This window comes from Pteronotus mesoamericanus, unplaced genomic scaffold (assembly GCF_021234165.1).
Source record: "Pteronotus mesoamericanus isolate MK-2021 breed Mesoamerican mustached bat unplaced genomic scaffold, CSHL_Meso_final scaffold_137, whole genome shotgun sequence".
NCBI classification, from domain to species: domain Eukaryota; kingdom Metazoa; phylum Chordata; class Mammalia; order Chiroptera; family Mormoopidae; genus Pteronotus; species Pteronotus mesoamericanus.
Window position 1 is genome coordinate 1,801,457 of NW_026555306.1, and position 15,924 is coordinate 1,817,380.

Sequence of the window (15,924 nt, forward strand, 5' to 3'; positions counted from 1 at the left end):
TTAATTTGTATTTTAAAATAATTTATATGTGCAGAAATGTTGCAAGAATAGCACAAAAACCTTCTTCCTGAACAATTTTAGAGTAAGTTGTCAACATAATGCCCCATCACTCCCAAATAATTTAGTGTTCCCTATTAACAAGAACATTTTCTTGTATTCTTATAGTGCAACACTCAGAAAATAAGCATTGATTCATTACTACCATAGAATAGACAGACGTCTTGAGTTTCACAAAGTATTCCAGTGTTTCTTACAGCGGCCAGATCCTATCTAGAGCAAGTGCTGCTTTTAGCTTTCATGTTTCCTCAGTCTTCAACCTAGAAGAATCAGCTTTTCTTTTCTTTTTTTCTATAATCACCACATGTTTTTATTTTTCCATTTTTTCCCCTTTACATATATTTTTAAAATTATTTTAATTTTTAATTGTTCAAATACCTTTGTCTCCATTTTCCCACCATCGCTTACCCTTGCCCCACCCACCCCCACCGCCCACCCTCAATCCTTCCCCACTTTGGCTTTGTCCGTGGGTCCTTTATGCATGTTCCTTGACTTGACCCTTCCCCTTAGCTTTGCTTTGACTTTCATTTTTGAAGATTATAGATGAATCATTTAGTAGAATGCCCTTCAATTTGAGTTTGTCTGATGTTTCCTTATGATTTCATTCACGTTATGCATTTTATTTTCTGGCAGGATGTTCTGTTTTTCTCATTGCATCCTATTAGGTAGTATACAATTTCAATTTGTCCAATGTGATATTAACTTGCATCACTTGATTAAGGTGGTGCTCACCAGGTTTCTCCACTTTGTTCTTCTTCTTTTGTAATTTGTAAGTATTTTGTGGGGAGAGAATTTGAGACTGTGTAAATATCCTACTCCTCATTAAACCTGCACCCACTGTTTTGGTATCTATTCACAATTCTTGCCTGAAATATTTGTTACCACAGTGATTACCAAGTCATGATGTTTTGAAGTTCCTCATTCTTTCTACTTTTGTTAGTTTGGAATTCTGCTGTAAAGAAAAGTGTTGCCATTTATTTATTTATATTAACACAGGATCATGAATTCTTATTTTTATTCCATGTACTATAAAACATTATTATCATTACTACAAATGGTTCCAGATGTGGTCAGTGAGAGCCCCTTCAGCTGGCGTCTCTCAGAATGTCCCCAATACTCTGGGCACCTCCTTGTTTACTGACACAAGATGTTTCAGGCTCATCTTATGCTTTCCATGGTCCAGTCCTGGAAACAGCCATTTATTTATTAGCAGAGAATGCCTTTGAGAAACTAAGATCTGGGACTACTTTTGCCCATTAGTACAGGTGAGACAGGGTATCACTAGTTCAAGAGGTAAGAAATACATGCATATTCACATGCACACTCATATTTACATGTATATATTTATATAGATACCCATGAGTTCACACCAAACCTCTAATTCAATACATTATAGGGTTCATTCTAGTTTTATTTTCTTTCATATTTGCAACTTCCTTCTCTTTCTATGAGAAACCTGGCTCCCACTGTTTTCAACATGTTTACTTATTTGTTAAGTTCTCCTCCAAGTAACTGATCTTTCGACCCATGCCACGGCTACATCCCATAGCAGCACCTGCTTTAACCACTCACTCGCAGACCTGGGCTGCCTTTCCTTCTCCCCCTGCTCAGATGCTGTCATTATCCTGCTTGGGCACTGCCATGCTGGGCTGGGTCATCAGCCACATCCCTGTCCATCCTTTCCTACCAGTTCCATCTGATAGGTTTTGGGACCTATCTGAGGACAGAGGAAGGGAAGGACTGAATATCTGATATTAAGGATTTGCTTTTAATTACACAGGTGCAAAATTAACAATGGGATTATATTTTTTAAAAAGAATCTTTAACTTCAAGAGATACTAAGACACTTATGAGTGAAATATGTTGGATTTGCTTCAAAACAATAAAAGACTGGGAAGGAGCATAACCTCTTTAAAATTTTATGAATCAAAAGACTGGAATAGGGATAAAACCAAATTGCTTATAAATTGTTAACTGTTGATGCTGGTGGTCATTATGTGAGGATTCATTAAACTTTTCCATAACAAAATATATATTTAAAGCCAATAAACAAATTCCCTTCCTATCATATAGTCCTCAAAATTGTTATGGTTTTTCTTCCATTTGAAGTATAACTTTATCAAATCTATGGGAAAAATATACTTTGGAGTATTGTTTTGTAGGGAACTATTTATGTAGTTTTGGAAAGAATTGGATGGCACCAAATTTAAGTGTTTATATAAAGGTTCAGGGTAACTTTTCCCATTTCTGAGTTTCTATAATATTCATTCCTTATTAATTTTTTTAAACTATTGCATATGGCAACTGTGATGTAACAGATTCTCTTTTTTTCCTAGTAGTTTGCTTCTGGTTTTAGAAACTTTCATTTTTGTTATTTAATATTTGGTGGCCACCGATTTCTTAATAATTCTAGTTGTTTTTATTTAGTGATCCTTTTTCCTAGAAAAAACAAAAACTTCAGAGGTATAACAAATATGAGTTTACTTTATCTATAATGATTATTTTCCTAAATGAAAAAAAAACATTTATTGCTTTTTTTGACCTTATATGTGCAAGCTTATTAAAAATTAGCAGGCTCAGAGTGATATAATGAAAATGACAGAATAGGAGGTCCCAGACCTTGTTCCTCCACAGACATAGATTTAACAATATTTGGACCAAAATACTTTTATGAGAATTCCAGTATCCAGTTAAAAAGTTGCAAGCACAAAGGCAAGCACAAAGCTGAGAATAGCTGTATTAAAATGGGTAAGAAGGGCAATTCCACTTTACTCATGCCAGCCCAGCTCAGCGCTGGAGAGACCACCCTGGCTCCTAAGTTCTCCCTTGAGGCGAAGGAGTAAAGTGGAGCATGCATCCAAAATTCTGGCATTTTGGAGGGCTGCCTGAGGGACTGGTTTCTGTCTAGCTTCCTCTAGAGCACTAATGGAGCCAACGTAATCGGAATACCTAGAGAGGCTGCCGAAAAAGTCAGGGGAAACTTGCTGCAGCCAGTACAGTCCAGTTGGGTCAGGAGAAGGAGCATAACCTGAGGCTTCTCCCTTGGGAGGGAGAAGACTGGTGCCTGTGTCTAGCATTCTGGCTTTTCACAAGGGTAGCAGAGGGACTGGTATCTGTCTTGCCTGATTCAGTGCACTAACAGGGAACCAGCATACTTTGGATGCCTGGTCATTGCTGAGAACAAGGGAGAGTGGGGCCGCTTGCTGCTGTAGGACCAGACACCAGAGCAAGCAAGAGATTGTGAGTTCCTGTAAAAGAAACTGACAAGTCTCTAACTGAGAAACTGCACACACAGCGCCAAAGAAGTCCCATCCCCCCTCCCACACAAAAAGGTTTCAGAGGTCCCCAGAATATCTAACCAGGCTTATTGGTGAGGATTTCCGCCTAAACAAAGCCAGTCTATAAAGGCTGGGAGAAGTGGTTGTTTTTTTCAGATATGTGGATCTCAACACAAAGTCAACACATTATTATACACAAAGTAATAAAAGCACAGCCCAAATACAGGAACAAAAATTAATGTCCAGAAATCGATCCTAAACAAATGAAGGTATCAGTTTCTCCTATGTACATACCTTCACAAGCTCCAACACTTCCCTTGTGTAGAACAACGTTAAAAATCCGATATACACACCCCACATTTTTTCTCATGTTCATGAAATCATGTTATGCAAGAACATGAAGAAATTATAAATATATATTTATGATTATGTGTGCATATATATACACACAAATGCACACAGTTGTCTTTAATTCCTATTTTAAAATTTTAAATTTTATCACAAATATTTATAACTAATGATGACTATATTTTAAAAGTACACAATCATGTAAATACAATCCAGCTTGAGAACTGAAATACATGAATTAACTTTTAACCCTTTTGCAAACTTATCTCTCCATCTTTCCTCCTTCCTGAAGTTACCATATTTCTGAGTTTTATTTACCATATCCTTGTTTTTCATTATGTATACTTAATACACAAAATGTTATTGATTTTGCCTCTTTAAAATTTTATGAATCATACTATATATATATTTCTATGACTCTTTGATCATCATATTTGTTAGATTTAGTAATTTTCACTGTTGTGTGCTATTTCACTGTTTAGGTACTCGGCACTAATTATCCATTCTACCTTTGATGGGCATGTTTCATTTACAGATTTTCTTTTATTTTAATTATATTTTGTCAATTATGCTATTACATTTGTACCAGTTTTTCCCCTTCTGCCCCCCATCACACGGCACCCTCCAATCCCTCAGGGAGTCCCTCCTGTTCATGTCCGTGGGTCATGTATATAATTTCTTTGGCTACTCCCTTTCCTATCCTGTACTTTACATCCCCATGGCTTTTCTGTAACTACCTATTTGTACTTCTTAGTCCTCTCCATTCTTCACCCATCCCTTCAAACCCCTCCCGTCAGGCAACCATCAAAACGCTCTCCATATCCAAAATTCTGTCTCTGTTCTTCTTCTTTGCTTAGTTTGTTTTTTAGATTCAATTGTTGACAGGTATAGACTTATTACCATTTTATTGTTCATAGTTTTGATCTTCTTTTTCTTAAATAAGTCCCTTTAACTTTTCATATAATAATGGTTTGGTGAAGGTGAACTACTTTAGTTTTTTCTTGTCTGGGAAGCTCTTTATCTGCCCTTCAATTCTAAATGATATCTGTGCTGGGTACAACAATCTTGGCTATAGGTCCCTGCTTTTCCTGACTTTGAATATTTCTTGCCAGTCCCTTCTGGCCTCAAAGTTTCTTTGGAGAAATCAGCTGACAGTCTTATGGGAACTCCCTTGTAGGTAACTGTCTCCTTTTCTCTTGCTGCTTTTAAGATTCTCTCTTAATGCAAATTAAAACCACAAAGAGATACCACTTCACACTGGTATCCATCAACAAATCAACAAAAAACAAGTGCTGGTGAGATGGGGAGAAAAGGGAATGCTAGTACACTGTTGGTGGAAATACAGCCTGGCGCAGCCACTATGGAAAACAGTATGGAATTTCCTCAAAAAACTAAAAATGGAACTGCCTTTTGACCCAGAAATTCCACTGCTGAGATTATACCCTAAGAATCCTGAAACACCAATTCAAAAGAACCTATGTACCCCACCATTCATAGCACCGTTATTTACAATAGCCAAGTGCTGGAAGCAGCCTAAGTGCCCATCAGTAAATAGTGGATCCAAAAACTGTGGTACATTTACACAATGGAATACTATGCAGCAGAAAGAAAGAAGAACTCCTACCCTTCATGACAGAATGAATGGAACTGGAGAGTATTATGCTAAGTTAAATAAGCCAGGAGGTGAAAGACAAATACCACATGATATCACCTATAAGTGGAACCTAATCAACAAAACAAATAAGTGAGCAAAATAGAACCAGAGACTTGGAAATACAAAACAAATGGAGAGTGACCAGAGGAGAGGGGGGAAGGGCATAATGAGGGAAAGAAGGGGAAGGATCAAGGAACATGTATAAAGGAGCCATGGACAAAGACAATGGGGGGAAAGATTGAATGTGGGAGGTAGGGGGTGGGTAGGGCAGAGGAGAGTAACGAGGGAAAAATGGGGACAAGTATAACTGAACAACGACAAAAAATACTATCAAAAAAGATTCTTTATCTTTAACCTTTGGCATTTTAATTGTTATGTGTCTTGGGGTGGGCCTCTGTGCATCCATCTTTTTGGGGGCTCTCTGTGCTTCCTGAACTTGCGTATCTAGATATTTCCTTCACCAAATTAGGGAAGTTTTCTTTCATGATATTTTCAAATTGATTTCCAGTTCCTTGTTCTTTGTCTTCTCCTTCTGGCATCCCTATGATGTGAATGTTACAACACTTGAAGTTGTCCCAGAGGCTGCTTGCACTATGCTTGTTTTTTTGGATTCTCTTCTCTTCTTGTTATTCTGATTGATTGTTTTTTGCTTTCTTATGTCCCAAACCATTGATCTGATCATTGATCTAATTCTCAGCTTCATCCACTCTACTATTGTTTCCCTATAAATTGTTCTTTATTTCAATCAGTGAATCCTTTCCCGTAAAACAAAATATCTAAATCTTTTGGCAGTTAAGTTGAAAATCTTTCTCATCTTAAATTTGATGCTCCAAGGAGATGTAATAGCACTATTTTATAGGTAATGAAACTGTGGATTATTGCCATGTATTATTATTACAATACCATCACAATTACCCGGGCACATATTGTGGCTCATAGTCAGATAATCGGATTAACACATACCAAACTAGAGAACACTGTACTGTTTTTCAATCCCAGCTGGACAATAATCCACATTTATAATCACCATGGTATGCATACAAAAGAAATGCCTACCAAAAAAAAAAAATTCTCACAAGTATTAAGTCATCTCCAGTTACTAATATTAATAGAAATACACAAAGTGACAGACCTCCTCACATCTCTTTCAGTTCTACAGAGACCTTCAAACAAATCCCCATGGACACGACCACTCACTGTTGCTTTCCAACAGTGACACATAATCTCTAACAAAAACTGCCTTACACGTAAGGAAACAACGATTCACAACGGCCAAAACTACCCCATGCATATGAACAATTCCACGCAGGGTCCCATACAAAGAAGTGACCCACAAATTCACACAGAACAAGACAACCCATCCATTCAGCTGTCAGACTCTGCTCCAGTATCTCGCACCCAGATAAGTTTGTGGCCCACTCAGGGTCACCTCCACGGACTTTACCAGGGATGCCCGGCTCACTGAGGACTAAGTCCCTAGTCATCATCCATTCCCATTTTTGCCTGTTTGGACTCCGGAATGCGTTCCTCAGCCTCCGCTGAGAACCTTTTAATTCGCCCTCAGCTACAGCAAAGACACCTGGGCCTCCAGGCTCGCCAAGCCTAGACTGATCCCTACAGCAAAACCTAGATCTGAGGGTGGGCTTCGGAAGAGCCTTCTGAAGGTCCCAGTTTCCGGGGATTCGCGGGCTGTGGACTACATTTCCCAGAAGCCTCGGGGCACAGATCCTCTCGGTGCGGGGGGAAGGGGGGCGAGTTTGCCGGTGGAGAGCTTTTGAACAGCTGGGCTCCCAGCCTCCGAGGATTTTCTAGCTCTCATTTCCCATAAGCCTCTGCGTCTCTGGGACCCTTTCCGGTATCGCCAAGTTCTTGGACTCTGCGCGGTGAGTTGGTCGCGTCTTGGGAAGTAATGAGCGCCTAGTGAGGATGGGAGGGCTCAGCAGACTTTACTGAAGAGGAAGGGTGGCGCCAGGAGGTGCTTGACAGGAGGAGGCCCTTGTGGCGCCCGGGGAGTATCGTGTCCGGAGCCTCAAGCTGTGTGTGCACGAGTCACTGAGAAGGATGGTGTGTGACAGGTGGCGAGACAGGGCCAGGGTGCGTCGCGGTGACGGGGTGATGGGGTGCGTGGCTTTTATTTGTAGGTATGGTTCGATTTGGTTGTGTGCTCTAAGTTCCTTCCAGACTCCCTTAGGATCTGCCAAAGTTAAATGGCAAGAAAAGTCCTGTACTGAGTCCTAGACCGAACGTTTTAAGTCGGAAAGTCTAGTCTTGAGATGAGAATTTTACATCTTGAAGTGTCCTAGTGACGGGCGCTTGGGAAGGCGTGTGGGGGAGTTCCCAGAGGTAGGGTTCCTAGAAGGGGGCACCTCTCCTCAGTCCATGGGGGCCAGCTACATGCTTCAGAGCCACTACAACCAGACCTCAATCCCTAAGACTTGTTGTCAACTCAGAGATAGATTCCAGCCTCCCTTTGAATTCGATTTGATTATGTATGGATGAAAGCAGATGTGACTGTACAGGGCGTTTGCTCTGGTTTGGTTTTGTTTTGTTTTGTTTTGTTTTAGTTAAGTCTGTCTGCTCCAAGAAATGCTGGTGTCTCATGATTGCTCTTTCCCCCCACTGATGTCAGGTTTCTAAGGGGGACCGGGAGGAGAAGGAAAGAATAGTTGCATATTTAGAAATCGAAGTTCAGGTGAGTTTGTGTTTCTTTTATATTCATACAATTACTTTTAATTTTTTTTATATTTTAATGATTTTAATTTATATTTAGAGAGAAGGGAAGGGAGGGAGAAAGAGATGGAGAGACACATCAATTGGCTGCCTCTCCCATGCCCCCAACTGGGGACCTGGCCTGCAACCCAGACATGTGCCCTGACCAGGAATCAACCGGTGACCTTTTGGTCCACGGGGCAGTGCCCAACCCATTGAGCCACACCTGTCAGGGCTCATATAATAACTTTTGCTTTTAGATAATGAGAATATTTGCTGTCCTTGGCCTGAAACATCTTGACGAGTAGTGTCCATCATGGGGTCTTCCTTCCGGTAAGTGACCCATCATGAGGATGCATCCCTGTTCCCAGTGGTCCCATATTGTCCTTCAGTTAATAGCCCTCTGTTCATATGGCACATTGTTCACTTCTTTCAGTGCATTCTCCCTAAGTGTTCTGATGGTATAGAAATATACCTCATGGAGATATTTTAGAGCTTTATTTTAGACTATGATTACTTGGGGGGAGATTAGTATTTCGATACTATGGTGTACAAACTATTTTTTGTCTCTCCACAGTGATGATTTTTGTAAAAATCCTCACCTGAGGATATGTTTATTGATTAGAGAGAGAGGAAGGGAGAGAGTGAAGAGGTAGAGAGGTGAAGCCACAGTTGTCCAGCACCTACTCTGTACCAGATATATATGTTTTTGTTGTGTTTCTGTGTATGTGTATATATTTCCTTCCTCAGACTTTGAAGGTGTCTTACATAATTCATGTTCATTTATGGGAGAATCTCGACAGTGAAAATGTCTTAATTGTAGTGATGAGCCATAGCCGTAGGATATTCAAGAACCAGCAGGTATACTTTGTTTCAGGCCCACTGATTTTCAGTGCTGGGCCTGTTTGTTTAGTTTTCCTAATGACAGCAATATACCCCTTCCCTGTCACTCAAAATTTTACACTTGGAAATACCTTTATAGTTTTGATTGTAGAATTAATACAGATTTGTTGCAAAAAATGCATTAATCCACAAAACCTTTGGGGTAAAAATTATACCCTCTTAATCATTCTTAGTATTCTCGTATGTTTTTATTCAGTTTTTTCCCCCTCTAAGCCTATATGTCCAGTTTTGTTTCTGAAGAATAAAGTCACAATAATTGGTGTTATAGTTGAGGTGAAGATTCTTTAACTTTTAGTTTGAAAATGAAATCCAGCCCAGATACAGGTTTTATTTTAATCTTGAGTATGTATAGAGAAGAGGGTGCCACTGATTTCTTTCTTATTTGAAAATTTCCAAGTATTTACAACTTTTGGGAATATAGAAATGTCATTTAAAAATCGAATACCAGGTAATGGAAAAAATACAATAAAAATTAATAAATAAATAGGACAGAAATGATTATCAGGGCAATAAAGACAGACATTCAGAATTAGATGATTTTAAAGGTTACTTCCACAGGGAATAGCAGTAACCTCTAATGTACAGCTGTCTTACAAAAATCTCTTTTAAAAATAATATTTCCAAGGACAGATATTAATACCAAAAGGTAGAATAATAAGGTTATAGTTTAAATATTCGAATAAGCTACCAATTTGCACAGAAGAACCAGATTCAGCCTCTGGTTAATGTTCTAAGCTTGACACTTAATTGGATGTATTTTCTGAGCCAGCTCTGGGGTGCCTAATTTTGTCTCTCCATCTGCAACTGCTGGAAGGAGGGAATATTTTCTCTTAATCTTTTTTAATTTTTTTAGTTTTTATTTATTTATTTTTAGACAGAGGGGAAGGATGGAGAAAGAGAGGGAGAGAAACATCAATGTGTGGTTGCCTCTCACATGCCCCACACCGGGGACCTGGCCCACAACCCAGGCACGTGCCCTGACTGGGAATTGAGCCGGTGACCCTTTGGTTCACAGGCTGGCACTCCACTGAGACACCCCAGCCAGGGCTTCTCTTAATCTTTTTAAGAACTGGTTTTTCTCATTCTATTGTTTGGGAAGAATAGTGGGCTCAGGGCTGGGCTGTGAAATTTTAGTCAGCATTGTAAGAAAGCACGCCTCCTGAGAAGCACAAACTTTATCATGAGAAAAACAGAAAGAGTGGCACTAACTTTCTTTATTACAATGTAATAAGGGACAGTAATCTTCTTCATTTTCACTAATGGCCAAAACTTCTATCAAGTAATTATCGTACACCATTTTATGTGGTCTTTCTTACTTAATCCTCAATGCAACCAGCTGTGGTAGACACTGTTTTTACTCTTATTTGATTTCTCAACAGAAATATTGAGAAATTGGTAATTATCACGCTCAAGTCTTACACCAGACCTTTTATCTTAATTTCATGTACACATCACACATTATGTATCCTTTAAAAAACCTGGCTGCTTCACTAAGAAATTGATTATGCATGTCTTTCTTCATCAGTTAACGTGGTCCAGTACCATCCTAACTAATGAGGGTAGAGTGGGCCATAATTTATTAAACTTTTGGTCCAATATTACATAGTTTCTAATTCTCGTGTATCGTAAAATGATTTTTGGTTGAATATTCTGGTATACATCTTGTATGTTTCCATAGTTATTTAAGGATACATTTTCCGTAAGTGGAATTTTGAGTAAAAATTTGTCCCAGGTGTAAGACCCTGAGATAATAGTACCTGGGAGGATATGCAAAATACCTTTAAGGTAAGAAAGGCAAAATGTGTACAGGAATAAGTGTAGGGCAGGCAGCCACAAAGGCAATAGCAATTCAGATGACCTATCTTAGGAACTCATAGGAAGGTAATTGTAGGCAATACTATTGGGTCATGACCAACTTTTTGGAAGCAAATGGAATTGATCCTGCAAGTTTTATACCTTGTAGTTTTTTGTCCTACTAAAGTTAGTTGCAAAGTGAAACTAGTAGGATCAGGTGATTCACTAGTTACCTGGAGGGTCTAAAAAGACAAATTCAGATACAAAATAAATCCATGAGAAGACATCAAAAGAAGCAGGATCAAGACCTCTCAGTATACCTGTGAGATTTCTTCGGGAATTTCAACCAATTTTTCTAGGTAGGACAAACATAGAAATCACATAGTTAGTATAATGCATGGCCATCATTACAATAGTTGTGCAGAATACCAAAACAAAAAGATCATTATGGTGCATTTTTTACAGAGCAAAATACAGTAATGTACAGCATAGCAAATAAGTAATACTGTGTTGTGTATTTGAAAGTTGGTAAGAGAGTAGAACCTTAAAAAAAAGACCATTATGATCATAAATATATTATTATATAGAGCTGTATAACTTCCCAAACATTTTTAAATCTATTTCATTCTGATCATCAGTCTTTCTATATTGATATATACATGTAATTTATAAATGTAGTCATACTATATACCTATTTTTTCTATTGACAACATATTTTGATTATTTTCCCCAACTTAACATAGCATAGTTTCATAGTGTTCCATTGCATGGATGTTCCGAATGCATTAGGCAAGATTTTGGGGCACAGGCAATTCCCTGAGCAATTATTTGTATATCCTATGTGCTCCTATGTCTTGACCAATCTTCTTCAGTCCTGAGCCCATGAAGACTGTTCTAGTCTTGGACCATATGGCCCATTCTCGGTCCTGACAGGTAGGAATCAGGGAGGGGGATCTGACCCCGGGAAGACCGAGTAGTCCAATCTCAGGCTCATACCAGCATCCCTAGAATTGGGCACAGCAAGAAACCTTCCTGCTGAAGGACCTGGTGAGAGTTTAGATTCCCCAAATGGTGTATGGGGTGTGATCAGTTTGAGTCAGGATGGGATCAGTTAAGCCTACCTGATCTAAAACTTCTTTTTCCTTCCCCAGCTCTGGCTTCTCTGGACTCTTTACTTCGCCAGTAAAGGAACCCCAATGGAGCACTAAATAGTTCTTGCAGTTATAGAACCATGACTGATGTAAGTTGGTATTTATTTTTCTCTCCTTGAAATACAGTGATTTTTAGTTCATAGGAATCTTTTCCTTAATTTTCCTAAAACTTTCCACAGAACAGAACCCCATCCCTGGACCCGCTTCTCAGTTCCTCCTATTCTAGTGAAGGATGGTACCAAACACCCAAGAGCCCTTTTCCCAACATGCCGTTCTCAGTCAGTGCCATCATGTTCATTGGACGCATCATTCCACACTTCCTGTGTGCTCAGTCATCTATCAGGAACAGTAAATGAATGGAGTCTTTTGTGGGAAATACTTGAGGTTCAGTCAAAGAATATTCAAGTATAGTTAATAATTAGCACCTTTTTGCTTATATTCAAGGAAAACCAATAGTAGATTGACTTTGTCTATCAAAGCACAAGCAGGATTTATATAAGGGAAGGAGGAAAGAGGAGAGAATGAAAGACTAGACATTTTGAAAACAACAGTTTCTGCTTTTCAGGCTAAGACGCTGATTGGCAGGAGCTAGGAAAGAAGCCAGTCAGGATGCTGTTCCCTTAGACAGCTGAATGGCCGCCCAGAAGGCAGTTCCAGTCATGCATTCTCTGGAGGAGCTTTGGTGTTTCACTGTGGCATATCCATGGCAGGCTGTCTGGGTAGTGCCCTTTGTTGGTATCTCCATCTTTTTGCTACCAGAGCTACACCATTTCCTTATCATAATCTCCCATTCCTTTGTCAAGCCTGTGGTACGATGAGCTAGTGATGAGGGTCTCATTGGGCCACACAGAAAAGCTTGGAACTTCTTCACATACCTGAATTTTCCAGGAGGTTCAGATGTAATTTGGGATTTCTTGGTCTCAGCCTAAGTTTATGTGCAATCACATGCTTTGCGAGGCTTTCAGAATTAGAGAGGGAGTCAGTGGTTGTTTCCAGGGATTCCCTAATTGATGAACACCTGTGTCAAAGTCCATTTGTCACTGACCAGGACATGCAGGTCTTGGGCGACATCTGTTAGGTATCATATCCTATATCAATATCCTCCAACTTGGGAACAAGGAAGGTGTTAAGTGATGGGTAATTGATGGTAACAAGATGCTCCAGGTTCTTCTGTACTGTATAATAGATTTCCAGAATTAAGAAAATCTTTAGAAGTTTTGTTCAACCTAAGTGTATAAATATAATAGAGTTATTAATGTCATATATCCAAATGATGAACTGAACTGTAGCTAATAAAACATTTTATGTATTTATCATAATAAAAAATTATCATGATATAATTTAATAGAATGATTTACTTGAGATTTAATGATAGTCCTTAATGGAAATTATTTTTCTGAAATAGAGATATTATAGTATGTTTGGAAATTTTTTTAAATTTTTTTCCCCCATATTCTTTACAGGGAAAAGATGGTGTAGCAGTTTACCTTTATAAAGAATTTTGGAGGCAGGCACATAGCCAGGTTGTGTGTATGCATACACACCCATAAACCTCCCTTTCTCCCCTCCATTATTTTTCGTTAACAGAAGAGAAACTGGGATTGTTTTTACATATTATCAGGCAAGTCTGGAGAACTGAATTATCTCACAGTATCCAGGAAGTTTTTTCTGCTGTAACAGAATTCTTCTGGAACCTGTTGACACTCTGCTGTAGTTATACTAATTTCCTTACTTTTTCCCACCTGAATGTATCACAGGCTTCCAGTCCACTTGATTGTTATATTTTCCTCCTCTTGCAGTTTATCCTTTAGAGCCTCTGTTTTCCTCTTGGAAATGTTTTCTTAAATTTTTTAGTTTCTTTAATTTCATGAGTAATGTGTGGATTTTTGGTTTTAGGGGTTGGTGACTTTCAGGGATGTGGCCATCGACTTCTCTCAGGAGGAGTGGGAGTGCCTGGACCCTGCTCAGAGGGACTTGTACGTGGATGTGATGTTGGAGAACTACAGTAACTTGATCTCACTGGGTAAGATCATCTGCCTGAAATCACTTAGAATGTCCTCTCTGAAACATCAGCTTCCTTCACTGGGAATTGCAGGGCAGTTTTTGAAGAAACCAGGTGAATTTCTTCTCCCTGTTCCCAAGGAAATGTTTCGTTATTTGTTGAGTTAGATATGGGTTCATGGAGCACCTCAATCTTCCCATCCCACTGCGAGCTTCACACCTTCCTCTGGCCCTTCCTGCAATGAATGACCCCTCTTCTTTAATGACCAATGAGCTGGATTTGTATTATGAAGCATTTATTTCATAACCATTTTCAGAAAGACCAGGTTTCATACGGTGCTTAACGTCAATATTTCTATAAATGATCTGTGTCCTTGCTACTCAAAAGTGTGTTTCTTTTGTTTGGGGAACCATAAGATGACCTGAGCAAAATAGTGAAAGAGAGTATCAAGATTTATTGAGGAAGACAGGTAAGGTCCAGATGATAGCCAGTTTTGGTTTGGGGGAAGAATGTAGATTGCTTACTCAGTGATTAGAAGCCATGATATGGTTTATAAGAGGTTTGAACTTTTTTATTGTTAAGGATTACACAATAATTACAGCTTCTTCTGGGGCTTGTTAGAAATGCAGCTTGTCAGGTCCTACCCCAGATCTATAGCACAGAATCTGCATTTACACAAGATCCCCAGGTGATCTTTATGCACATTAAAGAAGGCCTGATCTCCAGGTCCCCAGTAAGGGGTGCGTGAGATGCAACCACACATTGATGTTTTTCTCCCTCTCTTTCTCCCTTCCTTCCCTTCTCTTAAAAAAAAGAAAAAGACTAGAAGTAGCCTACCTGCCCATCCCTGGGGGATCTGCTATACAAAGAAGGCCTGATCTTTGTTCTTTTCTGACCCACACACGCAGAGTACAGCGAGGGCGCTGATATATTGTAATTTTTAAAAGAGACTCTTCACTTTAAATAGGTGGGATTGAATGAATAGAATTATTTCATCCTAAGCAAATGCATTCCTTACAACAAATTTGGAGTTGAAAGTTACAATCCAAGCTAACTCCTAAAAATGCCTCATAAAACATCTTGTTTTCCTCTTAGCAAAATAACAATGGTAACAATATTAATAGTTAACACTGTCCTTAGTATAAACCAGGCTTTGTTCTAGGTAGAACATGTAGATTAACTTATTTCACTTTCACAACATCCCCATGAGGTAGGTACTGTTTTTAGCTGAGGCACATATAGTTTAAGTGACTTCACAAGGTCACACAGCTCATGGGAAGCAGTAACAGTGATTGAGCTAGGAAGTCTGGCTCCAGAGCTTGTGTTCTGTTTGCTCTGGGATGGAGCCTTGATGAGTTGCAGACAAGATCATTTTCCTACCCGTGTGGTGTCATGGTCTTTATTCCCATTATCCTTTTCTCTGAAGTTTATATCAGTATTGTTTTACCCTTACTTCATTGACAATTAACCAAATATTTTAGCTTAGAATGGTCAGATGTGACGACATTACTGGAGCACAGAGGAGAGGCCAAGAAGTTGAAACCCAGGAAGGCAAAAGCAAGAGAGAACTAACATCACAGGGAACAATCTCACAGGGAACCATCTCACAAGTCACAGAAGAGGAGAAGGAGCAACGTCTGGGATGATATTTGGAAAGGTCCCTACAAAGGATCAAGGCCTGTAGAATGAAGGTCCAACACCTGGGAGGAAACTGAGGTCCCAGTTTGGGCTACCAAAGCCACTTCTTGATCTCATTTCCCATGCTCCTTGTTTTTTCTTCTCACTCCAGTGTAACTGGATCTGCTTTCCAGCTCTTTTGCATTTCTTTCTGGGTGTGAGCATATATGGGCATCCATTCATAAATTCTGCAAATGTTTTGAATGCCTACTTCCAGCTAGGCATTGTACCATCATGAACAAGATTGATAACTTGCCCATTCTCATGCAGTTTATGTCATCAGGGAGAAATATAAAAGAAACAAATAAATAGATAAATAACATCTTGCAATGAAACATGTTAAGGAAAAGG

The 15,924-nt window shown here is 39.2% G+C and overlaps 1 protein-coding gene across 1 annotated transcript in view; it reads left to right on the forward strand.

Annotated features, from left to right (window-relative positions):
* Positions 1 to 7,949: 7,949 nt before the first annotated feature.
* The window catches only part of LOC129082664 (zinc finger protein 283), a 32,984-nt gene continuing 25,009 nt past the window's right edge, over positions 7,950 to 15,924 (forward strand). Inside the window, exons 1-4 of the mRNA XM_054588383.1 lie at positions 7,950 to 8,029; positions 8,307 to 8,379; positions 11,895 to 11,983; positions 13,791 to 13,917. Coding sequence (XP_054444358.1) covers positions 11,975 to 11,983; positions 13,791 to 13,917 — 136 coding nt within the window. The 5' untranslated portion in view covers positions 7,950 to 8,029; positions 8,307 to 8,379; positions 11,895 to 11,974. The remainder of the gene's footprint in view (positions 8,030 to 8,306; positions 8,380 to 11,894; positions 11,984 to 13,790; positions 13,918 to 15,924) is intronic.